This window comes from Fusarium oxysporum, chromosome VII (assembly GCF_013085055.1).
Source record: "Fusarium oxysporum Fo47 chromosome VII, complete sequence".
In the NCBI taxonomy this organism is placed as follows: Eukaryota; Fungi; Ascomycota; class Sordariomycetes; order Hypocreales; family Nectriaceae; genus Fusarium; species Fusarium oxysporum.
In genome coordinates, this window is record NC_072846.1 from 633,874 (window position 1) to 655,631 (window position 21,758).

The 21,758-nt window shown below is 48.0% G+C and overlaps 11 protein-coding genes across 11 annotated transcripts; 4 read left to right on the forward strand and 7 right to left on the reverse strand.

Annotated features, from left to right (window-relative positions):
* Positions 1-221: 221 nt before the first annotated feature.
* Positions 222-853, reverse strand: FOBCDRAFT_227338 (uncharacterized protein). The gene has a single exon (XM_059609740.1). It carries the CDS (start codon positions 786-788, stop codon positions 360-362), a length of 429 nt encoding a protein of 142 aa, XP_059467459.1. The 5' UTR covers positions 789-853; the 3' UTR covers positions 222-359.
* Positions 854-1,493: 640 nt separating this feature from the next.
* Positions 1,494-2,395, reverse strand: FOBCDRAFT_227339 (uncharacterized protein). Its single transcript, XM_059609741.1, has one exon. It carries the CDS (start codon positions 2,387-2,389, stop codon positions 1,895-1,897), a length of 495 nt encoding a protein of 164 aa, XP_059467460.1. The 5' UTR covers positions 2,390-2,395; the 3' UTR covers positions 1,494-1,894.
* An 846-nt stretch (positions 2,396-3,241) lies between these two features.
* On the reverse strand, positions 3,242-3,658 carry FOBCDRAFT_241580 (Glyoxalase/Bleomycin resistance protein/Dihydroxybiphenyl dioxygenase; the record flags this gene model as incomplete). The annotated part of the gene is made up of 1 exon (XM_059610374.1): positions 3,242-3,658. The coding sequence occupies one exon, from the start codon at positions 3,656-3,658 to the stop codon at positions 3,242-3,244; it is 417 nt and encodes a 138-aa protein (XP_059467461.1).
* A 677-nt stretch (positions 3,659-4,335) lies between these two features.
* On the forward strand, positions 4,336-5,046 carry FOBCDRAFT_203929 (uncharacterized protein; the record flags this gene model as incomplete). Its single annotated transcript, XM_059609091.1, has 2 exons — positions 4,336-4,530; positions 4,747-5,046. The coding sequence occupies 2 exons, from the start codon at positions 4,336-4,338 to the stop codon at positions 5,044-5,046; spliced, it is 495 nt and encodes a 164-aa protein (XP_059467462.1).
* Positions 5,047-5,240: 194 nt separating this feature from the next.
* FOBCDRAFT_138762 (uncharacterized protein) lies at positions 5,241-5,549 on the forward strand (the record flags this gene model as incomplete). Its single annotated transcript, XM_059608008.1, has 1 exon — positions 5,241-5,549. A coding segment is annotated over one exon (309 nt), but the record flags the coding sequence as incomplete, so codon positions are not given.
* A 250-nt stretch (positions 5,550-5,799) lies between these two features.
* On the reverse strand, positions 5,800-7,885 carry FOBCDRAFT_97796 (uncharacterized protein; the record flags this gene model as incomplete). Its single annotated transcript, XM_054705424.2, has 2 exons — positions 5,800-7,742; positions 7,861-7,885. Coding segments are annotated over 2 exons (1,968 nt in total), but the record flags the coding sequence as incomplete, so codon positions are not given.
* A 1,487-nt stretch (positions 7,886-9,372) lies between these two features.
* FOBCDRAFT_241581 (uncharacterized protein) lies at positions 9,373-11,133 on the reverse strand (the record flags this gene model as incomplete). Its single annotated transcript, XM_059610375.1, has 3 exons — positions 9,373-10,331; positions 10,437-10,759; positions 10,871-11,133. The coding sequence occupies 3 exons, from the start codon at positions 11,131-11,133 to the stop codon at positions 9,373-9,375; spliced, it is 1,545 nt and encodes a 514-aa protein (XP_059467464.1).
* Positions 11,134-11,187: 54 nt separating this feature from the next.
* FOBCDRAFT_93359 (uncharacterized protein) lies at positions 11,188-11,505 on the reverse strand (the record flags this gene model as incomplete). Its single annotated transcript, XM_059612268.1, has 1 exon — positions 11,188-11,505. A coding segment is annotated over one exon (318 nt), but the record flags the coding sequence as incomplete, so codon positions are not given.
* A 593-nt stretch (positions 11,506-12,098) lies between these two features.
* Positions 12,099-12,874, reverse strand: FOBCDRAFT_251694 (uncharacterized protein; the record flags this gene model as incomplete). The annotated part of the gene is made up of 2 exons (XM_054705426.2): positions 12,704-12,874; positions 12,099-12,647 (listed from the first exon to the last, which is right to left on the reverse strand). The coding sequence occupies exons 1-2, from the start codon at positions 12,854-12,856 to the stop codon at positions 12,099-12,101; spliced, it is 702 nt and encodes a 233-aa protein (XP_054561401.1). The 5' UTR covers positions 12,857-12,874.
* Positions 12,875-13,318: 444 nt separating this feature from the next.
* FOBCDRAFT_139822 (thioredoxin-like protein) lies at positions 13,319-14,056 on the forward strand (the record flags this gene model as incomplete). The annotated part of the gene is made up of 2 exons (XM_054705427.1): positions 13,319-13,366; positions 13,451-14,056. The coding sequence occupies 2 exons, from the start codon at positions 13,319-13,321 to the stop codon at positions 14,054-14,056; spliced, it is 654 nt and encodes a 217-aa protein (XP_054561402.1).
* A 635-nt stretch (positions 14,057-14,691) lies between these two features.
* On the forward strand, positions 14,692-15,727 carry FOBCDRAFT_241585 (uncharacterized protein; the record flags this gene model as incomplete). Its single annotated transcript, XM_059610376.1, has 4 exons — positions 14,692-14,796; positions 14,867-15,069; positions 15,126-15,549; positions 15,632-15,727. 4 exons carry the CDS (start codon positions 14,692-14,694, stop codon positions 15,725-15,727), a joined length of 828 nt encoding a protein of 275 aa, XP_059465297.1.
* Between the last annotated feature and the right edge of the window lie 6,031 nt (positions 15,728-21,758).

Consider the following 21,758-nt stretch of genomic DNA (forward strand, 5'->3'; position numbering starts at 1 on the left):
TATCAGGACCCAATACCAAAAGGGCACGGACCATCAAATCGTGTATCAGGACCTGATACGCGGGGTAATTGGTACAGTAGGCTTATTAGCTCTGCCAACGGGTACTGCGAGCCCAAGACCATATACTTGGCTCGGACTTTGTCGAAACACTCGAAATGCCTGGCTTCCGGCCGTTGTGGAATACCAATGAATCTATATCCACGTAAAGGCAATGCTTGCTCCAGGAATAATATGCGCTGTATATAAATCATGTGTGTGTGTAGGACTAGGACTAAACTTTTCTTCTCCTGGGACAATCCATCAGGCAGCCAAAGTTGACTCAATTGTTAGATGCCTTGCTACTAAAAAGCACAACCAAATTACACAAGCACATGTTCTCCATATCCATATGCAGAATCTTCATACATCATAGGTTCTCCATAACCCCATCCTCCAAACCTCCCCCAATAGCTCTCGTAAAAAAGCGCAGCAGCTGTGAGCACAGCCGAAAATGCCTCCCACTTAGCAATCACCCTCCAAGGAGGACCTTGTAGCCAAAAGATTCTTGCTGTAATGAACCGCGTCAGTGTGAGCGCAAAGAAGCCGCGGTTCTCCTGGTAGGCAGCTAGCATGTAGTAAATGCCAATTCCGATGATAGCGACCGAGAAGCCATTGAGTGCGGGGAGGGCTGACTCCGGTAGTTGCTTTGCAGTGAGAGCCTTGCGTGGGGAGATGAGATTGCTGACACCGTGGCTGAAGGCGCTGAGGCCAAAAATGAAGATTGTTATAGCGGTAATGGAGCTAAACATGGCGGCGCAGTTGATTGAGGTTGGTTGGTAAAGTATGGTAGAGTATATGGCTTTTCGTAGTTAACTGCCGAATTTGAACAGGACAGATTTCATCGTCGTTGACCTTATGCAGGTTCGTTGTACAGGATCCTTGCTAGGGCTTACATGAAAATAGAACTCGCCAATTGCATAGTCGAGCGTCATGGCGTTTTCTGATCACTCTGATTGAACAAGCCATCGTCAATAAGGGGTTATCATTAAATCGAGTACTCTCTCATCAATATGCCTATCATAAGCTAAAGCCGAAGCTAACTTCTTTTGTCGCAGGCCAGGCGTGGTCTCAACGAGCCTTAGGAACAACAGCCCTTAGTAATCAAGCTGGGGTGATTTAAGTAAAACCTGTGGGATGGAATACCCCACACAGAAGATAGATGTTGAATATTGGAGGGTTCACCCTCAACTTCAGGATTAAGGTTCAGGATTAAAGTTTGAAGCCCTAAACTTAGATTGTAGGACTTTCATCTAGGACTTTCTAGGACTCAAGTCCTAGAAAGAACCAGTCGAAGATATAAGGTCTCAATAGTCCTTCGATTGCGACAGAATCAAGAAATATACACGATTCACCTTAATATCTGACAATAGAACCAATCAACTTACTACTGCTGCTCATTATGAATGACCCGACGTTTCAATCCATTTAAGCACATCCAGTGCGACACTCCAGTAGGAGATTTGGCTTCGTTACAGCCACCCAGACGAAAAATACAACATACATACATACAGACACTTGTGGGGCAATTCAATCTCAAGGCGACCACAGCCTGCCCGCCGGAGCTCTTGCTCTCACGTGCAGTATTGCACCATCTGCTGGAAGCAAGATCCCTCCATGGGGACTTTGTCGCATATCACGAGAGATTCGACCACAATGAAGCGCGACTGGTCTGCTCATGCAACCGACGCAAAGCACCGGATCATATCATCTACTGCAGAAAGGTACCGCCGCGTCATCGGATGAGGCTAGCCCCCTCACCGAATGCAGCGGTCAACCTCGCAATAGGAAAAGACTTCGCCAAGTTTGTCAAGCTGTCCAGAACGAGCGCCTTCTTCGACAAGCTCTGCCCCCGCCACTAGTCGAGACCAACACAGGACGCACTCGCGCCCCTCCTCCTTTCATTATTCTTCATGTTTGTTTTCTTTTGCCTAATCTTCTTACGAGGCTCGCCCTTCATCTGGCCGTGACCACTCGAGGGCAGCCTCGAGTTGCCGCGCCCACAGGCCCACCACGACCTCCCTGACAACAGGCTTATCTTGTGGCTTCTGTTTCTCAGCCGCGCCTGGTCCTCCCGCTGACGGGTAACAGGTTCGATACGATGCGCCGTTTGTGCCGATGATATGCTGGATGGTGTGGTCTGTTTTCGTGTTTTGCAGGAAATGCGCTTGACGGGGAAGTCTAATTTCGCATCGAGAACGACTAAGCCTCTCCCTATCCAATAGGATTGTGTAATTAGATCATAGACAGAGACCCCTAGCTCAGCACGTCCTGTGCCACAGAAGGGGACTTTTCGGGGCCGAAGGCCTCCCCGACGAAAAATACACATGCATACATACATACATACATACATACATACGAAGGAAATAAGACGCTTGAAGCTGAACTCCTTAAGTACAGTAGGTTCTCTCATATAATCGACTTCGATATCGAGATGAGATTCTTTATTGGCCGCAAAGATACTTACGGTAAGCGAGCTTAGTCCGAATGTTTAGCATATGATGTTGAAGACTAGCCATAGCTTTTAAGCAACGCTCTAAGACATAATACCCTAATATAGTGTTTTTGACCGATTCCCACTTACACACTCGCGTAGAATTCGCATTTTGAAGTCTGGAACATCTCATTGGCCAAATATGTGTCCTGCAACGGAGAATTGTTCGGTATTGCATCTAGTTTTACACCTACCAAAACGGGAGATGCCGTTTTACGATTCAGAAAATCTTGAGTGGTATAAAAGCGGAACAGCTAGAATCAAAGGGAGAGCTGATTAGACATTAACATAGAAAAAATACTACAAGCTTTATACAGAAACCTCGGATCTAGCCTCTGTTGTTTATATGCGCAGTAGTGCTGGGTGAAAATATATTTTATGAAACTTGATTGTTCATTGTTGAGATGAGAGTTCTTCTCGGGTTTATATCTCTAGTCGATTTCATCTAGGACTTTGAACGTTAAATCTAGCACTTTCAGACTAACAGTCTGAATCCTGAATATAAGGGGGATTCCCGGATTTTCCAACAGATTAAAGAGAGCTAAGGTCGGGTACTTCGGGAGCGTCGGCAGAATCCTGCCTGCACTAAGAAAAAAGTGACTGACGAATCAGAGGCTGCAAAGCTGGAGCGTGCCCTTATCAATTGCCTTTTCAAAAGCCTATAGCTAATCTTAAGCAAGCACCCTATTAGACAAACCGGTATATAGATGCTTAAGAATGTTCCGACTCGTCCGACTTGCAAACAGCTTCTAATCTCCATCCATCCGGGTCGATAACAAAGGCTGCAAAGTATGTCGGGCCATAGTGAATCCTCAACCCCGGCTCGCCGTTGCTCTTCCCGCCGCATCGCACCGCTGCTTCGTAGAAATCCCGCACAGCCTGTCGGGTCGGCGCCTTAAAGGCGATGTGACATCCTGGTCCCGGCGCCGTCGCGGAATCTTTATATTCGAACAGGTTGATCAGCTCGTCGTCCGGATCTGGCCCATACCCAAGTGTGCGTGGTGCAGTGGCCGTGCTTTGGTAAACGAGCTTTAGCCCGAGGGGTGCCAACACAACATCGTAGAAGGCTTTGGAGGCTTCATAATCCCGAACACCTAGCGATATATGCCCAAGTGTGTTTAAATACATTGCCGTTGTCCTCGGGATCTAGTTTCGGGATACCCTTTGGCTCACATTAACGTGTCAAGAGCTTTTAATCACGCAATAACAAGAATAGTCCTGTACCTCAAGGTATGGGTGTCAATCCCTTTTCCGAGCCCCTGATAATTAGGTTTGGTTCGCCCGGTTCGGTTCACCACTGTGTTGCGAAATGCAAGGCGGACGTCGATTTGGCCAATGTTGTCATTGATCGATCTTGTCTATTAGGGCCTGTATCGCATGCACGGATGGACAGCCAAGATCAAATGAGCACTTGATTTTCTATCTAAAGGAGCGACGAGAGTCGGTCTCTTATACTCATGTTCAGTCTGCCGATCGTCTAGGCAGCAGGATGCTGCCTGTGATTTAGAGTTCATGGCAACCGTGAAGTTATTCACGATGGTCGTGATCCTTGCCCTTGAGTCAATAGATGCCATAAGAATGGCTGCTATCCTCTCTACCCATTATGCCCTACTCTTCTATTCTTAATTGTCATTTACCCCAAATTGTAGCCTTACCCCTGTTCATTCTCACGTATGCGTCCATCTCCGGCCTATTTCCATGCATTAATTTCCCTCACGACTACAATCGTTACTCAAACTCGTTACCGGCGCGTTTGAACGCATGTCACAAAGGCTCCCACGCTGCTCTAAACCAACGATTAGGGCATGCCAGTTGGTAGCCTGACTGCAACAAGCAACATTGAGTGCGCTACTTTTGTGCGGGAGCCCCTGCAGGTTGGGCCTGAGCCCTCCTATCGCCAATCACGCATAGGAGGTGCTCAGCTTGCGGCAGCACTACAAAGAGAGGCGCCTAATTTACGCCACCCCTCAATCATGCAGCCTGGCAAGATCCTGTTCTGCGTATAGAAAGTTTCTGCCACTTTGTCTCTGGTTCATTTTTGACATTTTAGCATCCTACGTCATCCAGTTTCAGAGTTGTTACTTATCGTATGGTCGACCAATTTACCTTAATTCAGACCTTGCTTTCTCCCGGCATTATCGCAAATTATAGCAAACCCCCAGGACTACACAGTTGGCTGAATCTGCGCCCTCACCACCGAGCTTGTCGCTGCCCAGGCTTTCCTCGATGAAGAACACCAGGGCCCTCGAGAAGTGGCCCAGAACGATGACAACAATTATGCCTTGGGCAGGGTCGGAAGTCATAATATTGTGATTGTCGTCTTGCCCGACAGGGTGTACGGTACGGCCGTTGCCGCGACCGTAGCAAGAGACATGCTTCATAGCTTCCCGAATATCCGCATCGGGCTCATGGTCGGTATCGGCGGCGGTGTGCCAAGTCTAAAACATGATATACGTCTCGGTGACATTGTGGTCAGTAGCCGTGACGGCGGGAAAGGCGGGGGTGTTCCAATATGATTTTGGCAAGACAATCCAGAATCAGTCTTTCCAAGAAACAGGGTTCTTAGACCAACCGCTGATGGTGCTATGTTATGCTATGTTATGTGTATTTTTCGTCCGGGGAGCCATCGGCCCCGAAAAGTCCCCTGCTGGGGCACAGGACGTGCTGAGCTAAACTATCTATAATTGCTGTCGCATCCGAATTCATCTAGAACACCCGCAATGTCCACTTGCATCAACGGAGAGCGTCGCAGGCCCTTTCCCCCAAGTGGCACCTTCCTATCCGTAGCCAGCCCTACGGTAGTTTCAGGCACATCGTCTTGGGCGTCAAAGCAGGTAATCCAAGGAAAGTCCTTGTGCAGCTGCTATTCCATCTAGTTCATCCAGCATATTATCGGCACAATTGCGCATTACTTTCAAGAGGGCATCCCGTCAGCGGGAACAGATCCCTCTCCAGCCTGGAATTCTCTTGCACAGATAGATCAACTAGCTTTCCACACCCTAAAGCAGGAGGTCCATGACCCCTAAGATCTCCAGTAGCTGCAACCTGAAACCGTGCATACTTGGGGAAAACCCTCGCAGGAGAAAAACCTAAGGCGGCCAGAACGCTGCTCTGTGGACGAGGTAGTCGCCTCGTTCTACGGTAGAATAGGTCCAATATCTGATACTTGCATCTATGCTAAGAATAATAGTATTATATATGCTCTCTATAATCTTGTAGTTGCCTTGATAAGACGATAACTACTGTATCCTAACTGCTAGACTTGCTTTCTCGGGCGTAACCTCTTCATGGTCAGCCGAGACGGCTGTCTGCGAGGGGGCCAAGTGAGGGAGTATACGTTGTAGAAGCGCCCAGGAGAGGCGATCCTCAGCTCGAACGCCATATGCGAACGGAACTGGGATCTCGTCTTCACCATTTGGAATCAAGGCAGCTCGAACCCGGAGTTTGCTTAATCGATAAGAGAGCTTGAGAGAAGCTTGATTTGCATGACTTCCACGGGTAGACTTTTCGCAATCAGCGAGGTAGGAAGGATCCAGAGCCATCTTTTCGAGCTGGGGGTTCTGAAACGGGTACTGTTTGGCGGCATCAAAAGGAATCTTGACGAGGTTATAAAACTGGCTATAGAGGAGACCTTCACGAGCCTCACGGCTATTGTGGGTGAGTGTGATTGTTATGTTAGCCGCGTCGCGCGTGGTGACGAACGGGTACTCAGCTTGACGAAGGGTTGAGACACCACATTGACGTGGCTCAAAAGACTGTGATTGTTTATGTCCGTCAGGCTTCGCCGTGTTGTACTGACGACTCCATGCTTGTCGCTGCCGCCATAGTCGTCTCAAACAGCAGCGGCGCCAAATAAGGACATTAGACTCAGCAGCAGACCCAATTTGAGGGGTATATTGACGACCAATGTCGATAAATGTACAGTCTGGATCGAGGAATTTCTTGTCAACAGCGGCATTCCATTGATTGTCAAAATCACTGAGGGTTTGAGCGATATCTAAGTGCATGTATGCAAGCTTCAGGTTCTTCGCCCCCATGTATAGTCTTACGCCAGCGAACTGTGGAAATGCTATTATTCGTGACTGAATTTCCTGCCATATCGCCCCAAGGTGTCTGTGTTGAAGTGAATATGAGAGTGCGTTGCTCCTTGTGCCTTGACCAAGCACATCCATACTCGCATTTGCACCTGTAAGACACTCAGTGGAGATACCCTCCTGTCGAGCGCGTGACGTAGATTGAGCGACTCGGCGGCTTGGGGGAATGTACTGGAGTATGCTTGGATCTTGAACTGCTGCTACAACCGCTGGCAATAAGACCTTATCATACCACAATGTGTATTGCTCCTTGGGAATTGAAGTCCGCTTATAGGAGTTATCATGTATGTGGCGATGGCACAAAGCAGGGAAGAACACCCAGATGAATGTATCTATCAAGCCCTGAACCCGTCCAAAGCAATAGTTTGGGATATGATGTAACGGACGTCGTTGCTGGCAACTCCCTCGCGGCTGAGGATTGTTGCGACGAAAGCCTTCGGTAGGGATGTCGATGCTGATGTGAACGTCATCCGTGAGGTTGAAGATAACATGTGGTTGCGGGTACCACTGAATACCCAACCTGGCGACAGCCAAGGATGAGGGGAAACTACATATGCTGTCGACGTCGTACGTTTTTCGGATGAAGTTATCTGTAAAAGGCTGTGCAAGGCGATGTTTGGCTTCCAAGCAAAGACTCGGTGGTACGCCACCGCATAGGGATCCTTCAAAAGCGATTTGGCAAGCTGCTCTGTAATCATGTTGACGCGAGCTTGTGTGGTCTTGCGAATTAGAATTTTGAGGCAGGTTATTACTGCAAGGATCGTCCGCCGAAGAAGCATGATCGAGAATATCAGAAGTGGGTTCAGTGACATGCGGTAGGGGGTCATGGCTGTGATCATCATTCATCAATCCATCGAGCCGAGCGATAACATCTTCTAGTGAGTCACAAGAATGGTGGCAAGCAGTCTCGATTAACTTCCCGTGGCCTGCATCATGTTCTTCTCTTGAACAGCTTGGATGCATCATCCACTCCTGAGCAAGATGTTTCTCGAGCCTCGGGATTGGGTTCTCTGAAGGCGGCGGATTTTGAGGGCGGTGATTGGTAAATTCGGGAATGCCATAGTATCTATCCTCAACATCATGGCCATCGGCGACGTCATCAATATGGTGAAGAGAAGCTATAATCAGGGTCAGTTATGCGGGTTGTGGCCAGGGCTCGAGATGATGCTTCAAGGGATTTGAGGCGAAACCATTCTTGACAGGTATCTCGCACGGGAGTGAGATGAAGAGACTTACCTGAATGAGGGATAGATTGCGTGCCCGGACTGAAATGAATCGTTTGTTCTTCTATAACTTGGCGAGACTGGGACGTTGTATTACCCGTATGTGGATCATCATCCTCCATAGATGGTAGATCACACGGTCCTTCGGCTGAATCCACCTCTACGCCGCTTGGTTCGTGATCGATCAAAGTAGACTCGACCGGCAGTAGATCTTCATCCGGTGTGGGAATGTGGAGTTGCGACTCCAGGTGGAAGCCGGTACTCGGGTCCGTTGACGATGCAGCTGGTGACTGCCGAGACAACGCATGGTGGTAATGCACGAATTCTGTTTGGTGCAGTTCGGCTGGCGGGAGAGAGGGCTGCACGGCTTGCTGATGTTTTCGTTCGTAGTATCGTTGTGATCGTACGCGCTGCAGAGCACGCTCCCGAGCGACCCGCGCTTCTTCAGATTCTGTCTTCCTGGGTCGACCACGACGTCTAGGGGCTGGTTGAGACATTATCTTGCTTGATCTCTGATGGCAACGAAAATGGGTTCCATAACATTAAGATCTGCGAGACGCGTCTTCTGGCTGGGCTCGTAGTTTACATAATCGCGTTAAAAAAAGCAAAAACAATGAACAAGAGCTCGGCATCCTTCCAAGGTGCTGGCGCCCAATAAGGCCCAGCCTTACAAACAACCTCGAGACATTTCTTTTCAGAATTATCGCAAAGAGAGCTACGCACTGTAAGTCTTTGTACGATATTTTGCACTAGCATATGACTCCCTATTTCGTCAAGGTTTGAGGACTCAATGAAGCTACCAGGCCAATTGAATGGTAGCTCTCCCCATCGTCGCCTTGGATTTTAGGGTAATAGGTTTCAACTGATCAGGAAAGGTCGCGAAATTGTGTCACCAGGTTTTTGCGCTAAACCAGATTGAATTAATCGTGAGCCAAGACTTTCAAAGTGGGCCGTCGCTATACCTATTTGAATTTATCGTGAGCCAAGAAATTCTTTGTCATCAACCAACTTGACTAGAATCAATGGACTAAATATTCTGAATCATCATAACTTATTCCACAGACGTGAGAAAAATCGGGGCCTAGTTTTATCAAAATAAGCTTGTCTCGCTCTATCATGTATTTGGCTTTTGGCCCATTTTGAGAAGTTTTTGTTCTCTGAACTCACGCATCAACCCTAACCTCCATATCCCCATATGAAAGTCCCTCTATGATCTGATGTACTACAATGCACGGTCCATGCAGCATAACCAATCATATTACACGATCCCAATCTCAACGACCGCATCAAAAAAAATTGGCCAAACTTCAAACTTATCGCAACGCTTCAATCTAGCTTGCAACTTATTTATGGCTTGGGTAATTACTTACTTAATTGTTATCTTTCAATATATACCACTTTGGGCAATTTTAATCGGCGGGTTCAAATGAGCTTGCCCCCTCTGTTTGCTAAATGAGCTTGCCCCCCATACTTCAATAGCGCCATTTTATTTTATATGGGATTCTAAATGATTTAGCCCGCAAGATCATTTCTGAATGGTTGATAGGATAGCACCGCGATGCCATTTCCCTTTGCGCGAGAGTGGGCTTGGTTGACTGGTGCAAGCTTTCAACGATAGCTCCAAATAGGCTTCTGTCAGATCGTTCTTCGGATGACTAACGAATGAGAATCCGGGTGTCGTATTCGAGATGTCGTCTTTCGCGGAAGAAAGGTCACAGGGAGGTTTCCATCCATACATCAATTGCCCAGAAAGAGTTTCCGCACACTCTAAAAGCGTCATTGGGAGACGTCGGAACTGTTCCATATTGACCGAGATTTCGTCTTTGTATGACACAGTCTGGCTATCATCGCTCCATCTGAGAAGGAACGCGGGCGTCTCTGAACCAGCTATTGCCCTTCCGTATGCGAGGAGCGAGAAGAGTTCTTCGAATGGCGACTGTGATCCGAGAACTAGGTATTCCAGCCTTGTTTTCTGTAGCAGTGGAACCTGGCCTGTCCGAGGACGTCGTGTGATTCCAAGGGTAGCATAACCTCGTGCTGGTAAGGCATACTCGAGGAACAGAAGTCGTTGAATGTATATCAATGCCGCAAGGTTAGACGTATACGACCTGGCCGGGAGAAAGCTGTTGAGATCGGCTGTGAATCCAAGAATCCCACTAAAATATACCAACAGGGTCGACGCCGGTCGCCCATCTATGACTTCTTCGGTTCTGAACTCCATAATCAGTCCGAATAGCAGTTCCAACACTTCTTCGACCAATGGTGATGTCATCCCATCCGATTCTCCTAGCGTACAAGTCTCCACTTTGTGATCGTCAATGTCGTCTTGCTCAAGTGTTTCGTCATCTTCGTATTCACTATTTCCATCATCCATGTCGTCGTTTTCCGAGCCCTCAAACCCCAATGTGGCATCACTTTCATATCCACTCGAGATTTTGTCGTCATTGTGCCTTTCTTCATCATTGCTCTCTTCATCTAACTCATCTTCAATGCCAGTCGTGGTAGATGACTTGATTGATGTCCAGAAGCCCTCAACCGAGGTGTTACACTGCTTTCAAATCTCGTGGTTCCACAATGCCGATATTAGACGAATATGTGATTTCTTGAGCCGTATGCCGGCTTGACGCCGTCGGATGTCTGCAGGTAGGTTGAAGGCTCGAAAGACCATCGCAATAAACCTTTTAAGCACTCGAATGTACTGCTTCCTGCTAGCAGCCTTCCCCACAAAAGTGAAGGGCTTGGCGTAGCAGACGTGGGGTCGTACGCTACGTAGCCAACATAACAGGCTCCTGCTTGTTGTCCGCGCCGTCTGCTCGCAGCGGTCCATCACGGCGTCTACCGCAGCGATGAGATTAGCGATTCTGCTTTCATCACCAGCAGAACTGATTATCTGCCCTTCGGATCCGATATAACTAGACAGGCCCATGTTTGCTACCAATACCAGTCCTTGGCGTGAAGTCGTAGACGATGGCACAACAGTTAGATTTTTAAGTAGTTTTCGGTCAAACCCACGGAATGTTTACTCCCAGCCGGTCCTCTCAAGCCAGGGCTTTAGATCTGTGAATGTTGTGTTTTGGGGACCGCTGTTCATGCCAGTTCCATCCGGTAGGTCCATTTCTTTTAAGAGTCTCTGTCTTCCCTGCTCTCGCTCAAAGATGTCCTTGAGATGGTCGTAAGCTTCCTTACCACCGACTGGTCTGACTGAGGACCCGCCGTATTCAACAATCCAGTAACGTCCTCCAGGAGGACTCTTGGTCCATGCTTGCAAGAACGCGGGCTCGTACATGGCTTTTCTTCGGACCCCTAGTCGAAGCCTCTCCTCCTCATGGTTTGAGGCCACATGACGAGAGATCACTTGGGAGCTCGCCGTGCGCTCAGTACAGAATCTGCATATATATCCATGAACGAGACACAAGTCCGGATCGTAGGGTAAGCCGTCCTTTCGAACACGAGCTTCAGATGGATCCCGTAATTCTTGGGTGCTGGCGCTCAAGAAACGGGTTAATTGACGGCGGTCCGCAGCAGTCACTTTGTGTTTTCTCCGAAGATGCTCGCTAACTTGAGCCGGATCAGAAGCGAGAGCGAAGCGACAAGTATCGTGGCAGCATATGAGAACTCGAGCACGAGATTCGATGGATAGCTTCAGTCGAGAGAGCAGCGTATCATCAGCCATTATGGCTTCTATGTCAAGTGCACGACCAGTACAGTATTGCAGAATCGCGGTATCGAAGTGGCCAAGGACTGTCAGGCGAGTTGCGCGAGTGATTATCAGCTTGGGGTTTCCTCCTGTGATAGGGAAAGTTGGAAAGGGGGACATGCCACCAGATCATCCATATTACAGTCATTACAATTAAGTTTTCAGGCGCACCCCCTACAGCATAGAAGACAGGGAACTCAGCTTTTGTATCACAATGATTGGTGGAGTGAGGAGAGTGCACGGACCAGGATTTCTTGTATTGGAACCCAGGCACAAGGGGTTGGAAAAGCGGGCCACAAAAACTTGTAATGGATTTCATTACCAGTGGTAATTGGTACAGTAGGCCATATAAGATGGAATTCTTTGTGAGAACGTCACGTATACGGACATGGTGTGGGATTACTTCAGGTTGACAAGAGGTAAGTCCATGAAGGAGAAGCTTGTAAAGTAAATACTATCTATAAACTCTTAAGTCCTTATTATTCTATTGCTTAAGAAAGTTAGTTGGCTTATGAACAGCCCTCGCTGAGAAAGACTGAGAGTCCTTTTTGTGACTAGCCTCGGTTGGTAACAGCCGGCATTTGATGAGACCATCGAGGCTCCTCTGCTAGGGCTTCGTCCACAAGCCACGTAGCAAGAACACTCCGATTAATACCTCCAGTATACCCAGCACCTGCCACGGGCCCCGCATAGGCTTTCCCTTTCTCCCGATCAACAGACCAGGCGGCAGCGTCGCTCGTGCCCGAGAGCATTCCCAAACGAAACACGGTCCAATCTACTTCCAAATGGTCGATAGATTCGAAGTATTCTTGGACGGCTAGCATGTTCTGGAAACCATTGTTTGCGATGATCCGGATAAGTCCATTCATCAAGGCACGAGAAACCGAAGTCTGATCATCGGAACGGCGTATAGCATTCGTCCCTAAAGCAAAAAGACGGGATACACCATGCTTCTGCATCAAGGGAACAATTGTTCTGTACCAATCGGCAAAGGCATTTCTTGGCTGGGCAACACTACTTGGCCCGAGCAGAGAGATAATAGCGCGCGATTGGGCGACAGCTCGCGACAAGGCATCATGTGCACTTGAGTCTCCCTTCACAACCTTTACAATCACATGGTCAGGCTGTAGCTCGAATAGTACAGAGTTTGTTTACGTACCTCAAGCAGTGCATTAGGGGCCAGGTCTTCGGGGACTTTGCTTGGGTTTCGACAGAACACGATTGTGCCTATCTTACGATGGAGAAGTTCACGCACAACGCAAATACCAGCTGGCCCGGTACCGCCCAAGACAAGAACTTTACTACCAGCCATGACTGACAGCAGGTGTCGTAATCGCACTGGAATTCGATGGTGATTATGATGATGATGATGAAAGTAAATAGAGGTGGGAAAGATTAATGTGAAGCGATATCTGGACAAAGAAGAATGAAGAAAGCACACTGAGGTCGCAGTTCCGATTGATGGGCACAACGCGGTGTTGAGCCGCTTTTATAAACACCCGCTGTGGCAAGGATTTATTTTGCATCCGAGATTAGCTAGTCCGTCCGTAGACTGGAAACTTGATTTCTAATTGGACGTAATTACAAACTCTCGAATTAGGTTTGGTTGTTCGCCCCAGGCTGAGTCAGTATGTCCCCGCAACGGATGCTAATTGCATCCGACCCATATCAAGATTCGTTTGGCAGCCCCAGCCTGGTCTACATATTTGGGTTCTTATGACTGTTGGAACCCCGTTCGGACCTGGCTAAGTAAATGCCAACACACACATGTAAAATGGCCAACTGCAATATTCAGTTGACGATCGACATTGGCTGTCCATGGGTATGTTTGCATCCCTTCAAACCAGCCCTGCTCTTCAAAATTAAGGAGAGAGGCAAACTTCAAGTAAAATGCTTACCAGATCAGTGTTACCTAGGCTGGAATCGTCTTCGAAGAGCGGTTGCTTTATACCGAGACCAGGCTTCAGATGCCACTGCCGATACCGTCACCATCGTTTATCGTTACATATCGATCGATCCGACTCTGCCCAAGGTCCCTGTTAGCCAAAGAGAGCACTTGCTGAAAAAGATGCTCCCGGAAACGATTGACACAGTTCACTCGGCGATGAAGTCTATGGGCCAAAAAGAAGGTATCAAGTACAACTTCAACAGCAAGATTGGGAACACGAGAGATATCCATAGACTTATGTACCTCGCAAGGTCAAAGTCGCCTGAGGTTGAAGAACGTCTGTTGTCGATTGTCTTCAAGTCACACTTCGAGGAAGAAGGCGATATCACCTGTCATGATACTCTAGTCTCTTATGCTGGAAAGGCCGGTATTAGCGGAGCAGATGTTAGGAGCTGGCTTGATAACGGTGGAGGAGAAAATGAGTTCGAGCAGGACAAACTGGAATCGCGCACGACCGACATCACTTCTGTTCCACACATGCTGATAAACGGAAGATCTGTATCCAAGGGTGTGCCTGAAGTCGAGGTCTTGTTGCAGATGTTTACCAAGCAATTCAGCCATTAATTGTGGTGCAGACAGCCGGAAGATGATTATTTTGACAATATTAAGTCCTGTATCTAAAGTCAGCTGTTTAATTACTACTATAAACCCCGTCTCCTGAGTCGTCACGGTGCTTTGGAGAAGCGGTGCGTAATGAATCTCATACAGCTAGCATGCACTGCCTGAAATGGATAATTATCACCGTCAAAAGGTGCACCCTCACATAGATAAATATAGTTACTTTATTATTATGTGCCCCTTATATGGGTATACCATTTAACTAAGGATTAAAAAGGTTTACCTTATTAGAGGGTAGCTATAGCAATATGGTATCTTTCCTATTGTACCTCCGTACTTGGACCTTTGATAATAATGCATCCGTTCAAGTTTAACACCACAATACGAGCGACCCTATTGTCTCAGCAATTGTCTCATTCCGAGCCAAGATTTTATTAATCATACTCGGCTTTGCTGACCCGCATCCACGTGCGGATGCATTCCACTACCGAAGTCCCTACGCTCATATAAATGGTCCCAGGGCCCGTCCTTCTGGACTCATTCTTGACAATTCTCATCTATCTCTCTTGTTCCCCATAAATAAATCGGGATACATAGCTCCATTTCGAAACACAGAGACAGGCAAATAAAACATCAAGATCATGACTGTCATCGCTGTTGCTGGAGGCGCAGGCAAGCTCGGCCGTGCCATTGTTGAACTTCTCGTTGAACAGGGTCAGCACATCGTGGTGGTTCTGGCTCGAGAGGTAATTATAGCCGTGATGCACAACTTGGTTACAAATTATCTCACACAGCTCTCGGGCCAAAGATATACAGGGAGCACAGGTTATCGCCGTGGACTACGCCGACGCCGGTAAACTTGCTGCGGCGCTTGAGGCGAACAGCGTTGAGACTGTCATCTCCACCATCAACTCTTTGGGCGACATTTCGGCCGAGTTGAGCTTGATCCAAGCAGCTGAGAAATCAGCATCTACCAAACGATACATCCCTAGTATTTGGGGTATCAAGTACACTGATGAGTCGGTGCTACCGCGCTACTGAAATCTGAAAGATTAATACTAAACAGCCTGATTAGGATTGCTTCATACTTCCCCATTGCTCAGGCCAAGTTCAACACCATTGCTGCATTGGAAGCAACTTCGACCCTCGAGTATTCTGCTGTTCTCAACGGCTATTTCGCTGACTACTGGGTAGTCCCAAAAGTCAAGTCTTACCAAGACCCTATGCCTCTGGTGGTCGACATGGTGAAAAACTTTGCCGCCATTCCTGGATCTGGCAACGAGCTGGTGACTTTTACTCACACCTTTGATGTCGCACGCTTTGTGGCAGCACTCGTTGGTGCTCCCAAGTGGGAAAAGGAGTCCTATATCATTGGTGACAAGGTCTCGTGGAATCAATTCGTGCAGTACGCTCAGGAGGCCAAAGGCGTTAAGTTCACCATCAAGAACGACTCGGTCGAGGACCTTAAAAACGGAAGAGTCACAGAGCTGCCTTCCCATGTGCACATGTATGCCTTTTTTTCCCAAACCGATGTTGCAAGGCATGTTCGCTGCTTTTGGCCGTATGTTCGTGGAAGGGGAGTTTGACCTCAACCCTGAGCGTACGCTCAACGAGGCGTTCCCGGAGGTAAAGGCACGAAAGATTAAGGATCTTCTCTTAGAGGCTTGGGCACAGTAGTGTTAGCATCGGTTGGGCTCGAGCTACAGATGCCAAGGGCTAGATTCAGCAGAGGAACATGCATCATTGTTAGTGATGACTATGAGCAGTGACTTGTCCATGGTCGGATGTAATTTGGTTCCGACGCTAGTCACGTTACAAAGCAAGCGGGGTAAACATGGGTCTAACATTACTGTATCCGTAAATCAGTGACCCTTTCAACTCCAAAAGCAAACATCGAGAGCTTCGGCTTTGCCAGTTACAATACTCGCTCTGTACGATTTGTAGTTCCGAATATAAGACGCGTTATGGAAATTCAAGACGCGGCAGCCGTCAGTGACGATGTAACACAAAGACGGATTGGTAATGTAAGTCGCCATAATCTAGCATCTGATGAACTCCCTGCAGGTCTAAACTCAATAGGCTTGTGTACCGTGTAGAGGCCGCAAGGTAAAATGTGACGGCAAAATACCAAGCTGTGAGAGATGCTTGAGTTGCAAAACAATATGTCACTACAGCGAGCGGAAAGTGAGAGGCCGCGGGAAAAGGTGCGTCTAGTTAGCCGTATGAAACGCCCAAAGACTCAAGTCGAACAGTAAGCAGTACATTCGGAGGCTCGAACAACGCCTGAAAAATGTCGAAGGAGCATTGAAAGTCTCCTCTATACCTGATCAAGGTCCAAGCCACACTTCGGCAGAGCCCAGAGATAAACACGGTATATCTCCCGTTCAGGAGACAACAGCGGCCGATAAAGTTCAGACTCTTGATACGATATGGCCGAGAGAAATCACCAGAAGCGTCACTCAAGTCAAACAGAACATAAGTTATCTCGAACCAACAGTCTTTGTCCCACTTCCGCCGAAGGAGCACATTTTGCACTTCATATCTAGCAGCCTAGAAGACATGCACCAATTACGGCCGCTCTTCAGCATTCACGATGTTTTGAAGCTTGTAGATGACCAGTATGCAGCCGGATTATCAAACTACCACGCCGATCCTACTCGTTGGGCGACACTGAATACTCTTGCTGCGATATGCATTCACTGGAAGACCGACAACAAGTCCATAAAAGAATTGTTTCCCATCTCATGGGCATATTTTAGAAATGCCTTCGCTGTTTTTCCAAAAATTGTCATGAGGGGCAACAGCATCGAATCCTGTCGAGCGATGCTTGTTATGGCATTGTTGATGAAGGGAACCGCCGACCAAAATGCTTTCACTAGCCTTATGTGTGCGGCTGCGCATGCTAGCCATTGCATAGGCTTGCATCTTGAGGATGTTGGTGGTTCGAGCGACTTCATCGATATAGAAAAACGCAGGCAAATCTTTTGGTCCATATATGTGCTCCAGTGCAACGCGTCGATCAACCTTAGCCTCCCGGCTCCATCTGGTGAAGTTGAAGTTGAACAACCCGGCCAAGAGCATGCAATAGATGCCAGTTCCAGTACACATCTACTAAGGCACATGTCAACGTTGGCACTGATCCAGTCCAGAATATCTCGATACTTGTGCCCTGGATCGTCACTCTGGAAGAGCAGTGATAGAATGTTCCAGACTCTTGCTGAATTAGACGGCGACCTCGAATCTTGGAGGACGGGACTGCCTACAGAATTTCGACAATCAACTTTGTCTCGAGTGGTTAATCCCGGTATCGTACAGCTCCATTCTGCCTACTACGCTGCTACTTGGGAGATACGCAGAGCCAGCGGGAAACTCCAAGATCTACCTCTCACGTCGATAGGACAAGAACATCCAAGTCTGGTCCTAAGTGCGCCTACACCCACGCATAGCGCTCGAGCAACGATCTCTTTGCTTCAGAGACTTTCCTCGCAGCCAATAGCTGCTCTATGGTAGGACATACACCTGCTTGTATCTCATCCACGCTAACGATGCAGGCAAATCATATGTTACCCGACCTGCGCTATCATCATCCTCTTTACAGCCGCGCTTCAAAATCCGCGTGACGCAGAGGTAAACTTAAACGTCACATGGATCGGAAAATTCGTAGGCTTTCTACAGAATTTCCAAGATCGAGAAGGATGTGATCTCAAAAGACTTATCGGCTTTTGCTCCAAGCTATACACTATTGCATCCTTCGCACAAAACAATCCCGCAGATGAGGAGAGCAGAAGTGAAGATGACACGGACGTACTATGGCGGCAGTATATAGTAGGTCTCAATTGCGCTGGAAATCAACGTTTCTGACGTTTTAGGACATACGCATTCGCTTAAAAGGCTTTACGAACCCTATGCAACTCGCACCGGGCCTTCTAACCAACATGCCATTACTATGTGCAAAGGCAACTGAAGTTTTCTCTTGCCTATATACAGAGGCTGGGGAAGACGGGTTTGGGCCTCTTGTGCCGAATGTACTCAAACCAAGCACATTTGGCTTTCTTTCTAAATCAGAACAGTAAGTAGGGATGTACCATCCACAACCCGTCTTTCGGCAAGCAAAATAAAAAAGCTTCACCAAAACTCATCAACTTACACAAATAATAGCTACTTGGAGGACAATGCCTTTGCTGATTATAGAAATGGTTGCAGTTAACGATTGCAGCCCTCTAAGGCTGTGCGGGGTACGCGATGTATGCATACCGTGCTATGGAAATAGTGTTAATTCGATCATCAAGTTCTTCACCGCTCTTTTCTGTGTTTTTTGGCCTTTATCTGCGACAACATATGAAAATGCCTAGGTCAAGGCTTCGATGGAAATACACAGAGGAAGACATGGCAGAGGCCATATTGGATGTTACTGATAATGGTTTTTCACCTCCTCAAGCCGCTCAGAGACGGGGAGTGCCTCGGAGCACTCTAATCGACAGACTTAACGGCCGCGGGGCCGTGAAAGAGCAGGTCCACCCTTATCGACGCTTATCCAAAAGCCAAGAGGATAGGCTGGCTCTCTGGATACTCCGTCAGGAGTCTTTGGGCTATGCTCCGTCCCACAGTCAGATCCGCGCTTGCGTCATGGGCCTGCTGAGACAGCAGGGCGAACATCCCGACTTGGGACGTAACTGGGTGACCAAGTTTATCAATCGCCGCGCAGGCCTAAAGACCAAGATAGGTAGACGTCAAGAAGCCAAGAGATTTGACTCTTTCACACCTAGAGCGGTTCATTGGTACTTTGATATCCGGGAGGGCCAATATGGTTGGATCAAGCCTGGAAACACCGTCAACGTTGATGAGGGGGGTATTATGACTGGTTTCGGCAAGCATTCACCTCGATTCCTTGTCAATTCTTGAATTTTGGCCGACTAACCCTCTGGGTTCAGGTCTAGATAGCCTGGTTGTTGGAAGCGTAGACCCGAAGCGCAAGGCCTTTCTCAAGGGACCACAAACTCGGAATTGGACTTCATTCATCGAAGCTATCACTGCTGACGGCCGCGCTTTGACTCCTGGCATAATATTCAAGGGGAAATAACTCCAGAAACAGTGGTTTCTTGATGAGTTCAAGCAGATAGCAGACTGGCATTATATAACATCACCCAACGGGTGGACTGATGACTACATAGGCATTGAATGGCTTGAAAGAGTCTATCTGTCCCAGACTACACCTGCCGACGACTCTGATGCGAGACTGATCATTTTAGATGGTCATGGAAGCCATGAAACAGTATGTTCTCTATTTCCCCCACCTCAAGATCAGTGCTGAGTGACGGAAGGATGAATGGATGGCCACGTGCTTTTTGAACAACGTTTATTGCTGCTATCTACCAGCACACTGCTCTCATGGACTCCAGCCACTGGACAATGGAGTATTTAATGCGTCAAAGGCTGCATATCGACGAGAGTTGGAAAAGTTCGCTTCGTTGACTGATTCCGCTCCAATGGACAAGGTCAATTTCATCAGGGCCTACGCCACGGTTCGCCGAGTTGGAATGACTAAGAAGAACATACTGTCTGGCTGGAGGGTCACTGGAAACTGGCCCATTTCACGTGCGAAAGCGTTACGGCACCCTGAAATCCAACAAGATAGGCCAAACAGCAGCCCAAGAGTGACTCCGGAACCCAGGCCGTATCTTAGCTCGGACGATACGCCACAGACGAGCCGTCAAATTCGTGATCTTGGGTTGAACAAAACACCAAAGACGCGGAGACGGTACAACGTGATAGCCAAGGGCTTTGAAGCTCACCAGCAGACAGTAGCGGCGCATACTCTGAGGATTGCCAGCCTAGAGGAAGAATTGGCTCGGCTGAAAAGAGGGAAGAAGAGGAAGGCGGTGCCGAATCCTAACAAACGTTTCATGACTCTTGGAGAGACTCTAGCTGGTAAAGAGTGCATACCAGAAGGGGCGACTCGTTATACGCCTGTCGGGGTGGAATTTATCTCTTCAAGCGAGCAAGAGTCAGAATCGGAGGCTGGCTCGGTCATAGAAGTCAGAGAGGAAAACATACCCCACCAACCAACCAGGCGGTCGCGGCGGATGGTGAAAAAAACCAGAGTACAATAGATAAATTTACTTATGACTCATTAAATGAATGGTTTTACGCATTTCTGTCAATTTGGTCAAATTCTGTGCAAGTGAAGTTGGTGAGTTTTGGTGGAGCTTTTTTTATTTTGCCTGGCGAAAGAGGGGTGGTGGCGAAAGGGGGGTTGTGGATGGTATAACTTTGACGAGACTGGCTTTATGATGGGCGTCATTGCGAGCGGAATGGTCGTCACAGGTGCTGAAAGGCGTGGAAGACCAAAATCAGTGCAGCCTGGAAACCGGGAATGGATTACAGTCATTCAGGCGATCAATGCCGAGGGCCAAGCGATCCCCCCGTTCATCATAGGTGCGGGCCAATATCACCTCGCCAACTGGTACCGAGAAAGCAGCCTCCCGGGCGATTGGGCTATTGCGACGAGCCCTAATGGCTGGACAGATAACGAGATAGGCCTCGAGTGGCTAAAGCACTTCGACCGGTGTACTACCAAGCAATCAAAGAACCGCTATCGTCTCCTGATCCTCGACGGACACGAAAGTCACCATTCCGTCGACTTTGAGAGATTTTGCAAGGCAAATAAAATCATCACGCTTTGTATGCCGCCTCATTCGTCTCATTTGCTGCAGCCTCTTGATGTCGGGTGCTTTGGCCTGCTTAAGAAGGCTTACGGGCGAGAAATCGAGCATTTGATCAGATGCTCTGTAACCCACATTTCCAAAACCGAGTTCTTCCCGGCTTTTTACACCGCCTACCAGGCCACAATGACAGAGAAAAAATATTAAAGCAGCCTTTAGAGGAGCCGGACTTGCTCTTCTCGACCCAGAAAGTGTAATCTCGAAGCTCGATGTGCAGCTGCGGACTCCGACGCCTGCGGAGGAGGTAGTTAGCCCCTCGACCCCTTGGGTCTCAAAGACCCCAAAGACTATCCTTGAGGCCGACTCTCAACTTGAATATCTTGAAAGGAGAATCAAAAGGCATAAAATTAGCTCTCCAGAGTCGGTTCTAGAAGCATTGAGTCTTCTTCCAAGGGAACAAAGATAGTTATGCATAAGGTTGCCTTATTAGAGGCCAGGGTCCAAGATCTTGAACAGGCAAATGAGATACTAAGCCGGCGGCGTAGGGCAAAAAGAACCCGGTTACAGAAAGGAGGTGTGATGACAGTAGAGGAAGGAAGGCAAGTAATTGATCAAACGGATGCTGATGCGCAGGCGGTGGCTGGACCATCGAGAAGTGGTGGTCAAGGAGGGCCTGCGTGAAGGAAGGAAAGGCGCTGTAGAGCGTGCGGCAAGACAGGACATAATGCAAGGACCTGTCAGATAGTTGTCGCTATGTCTCTGGAAGAATATAGCGATTAATTTTACTTAATTAATAGTCTGTTGTGCTTTAATGGCTATTTCTATTTGAGATGTTGGGATTTTTTGTTGCACTCGCTTGTCTGTTGCGCCTGCTTATCATGTACGTTAAGGTATTATTAAGTAATATAAGGTAAATAAAATAACGTGTATGATAAGCGAGTGAGCCAGACAAGCAAGTGAGCCAAAAATCCCTCAGCTTACAACATTATAATTCAATCAGCTATATCTCAACCAACAAATATGCCACAGTCCTCAAATGAAGCTAG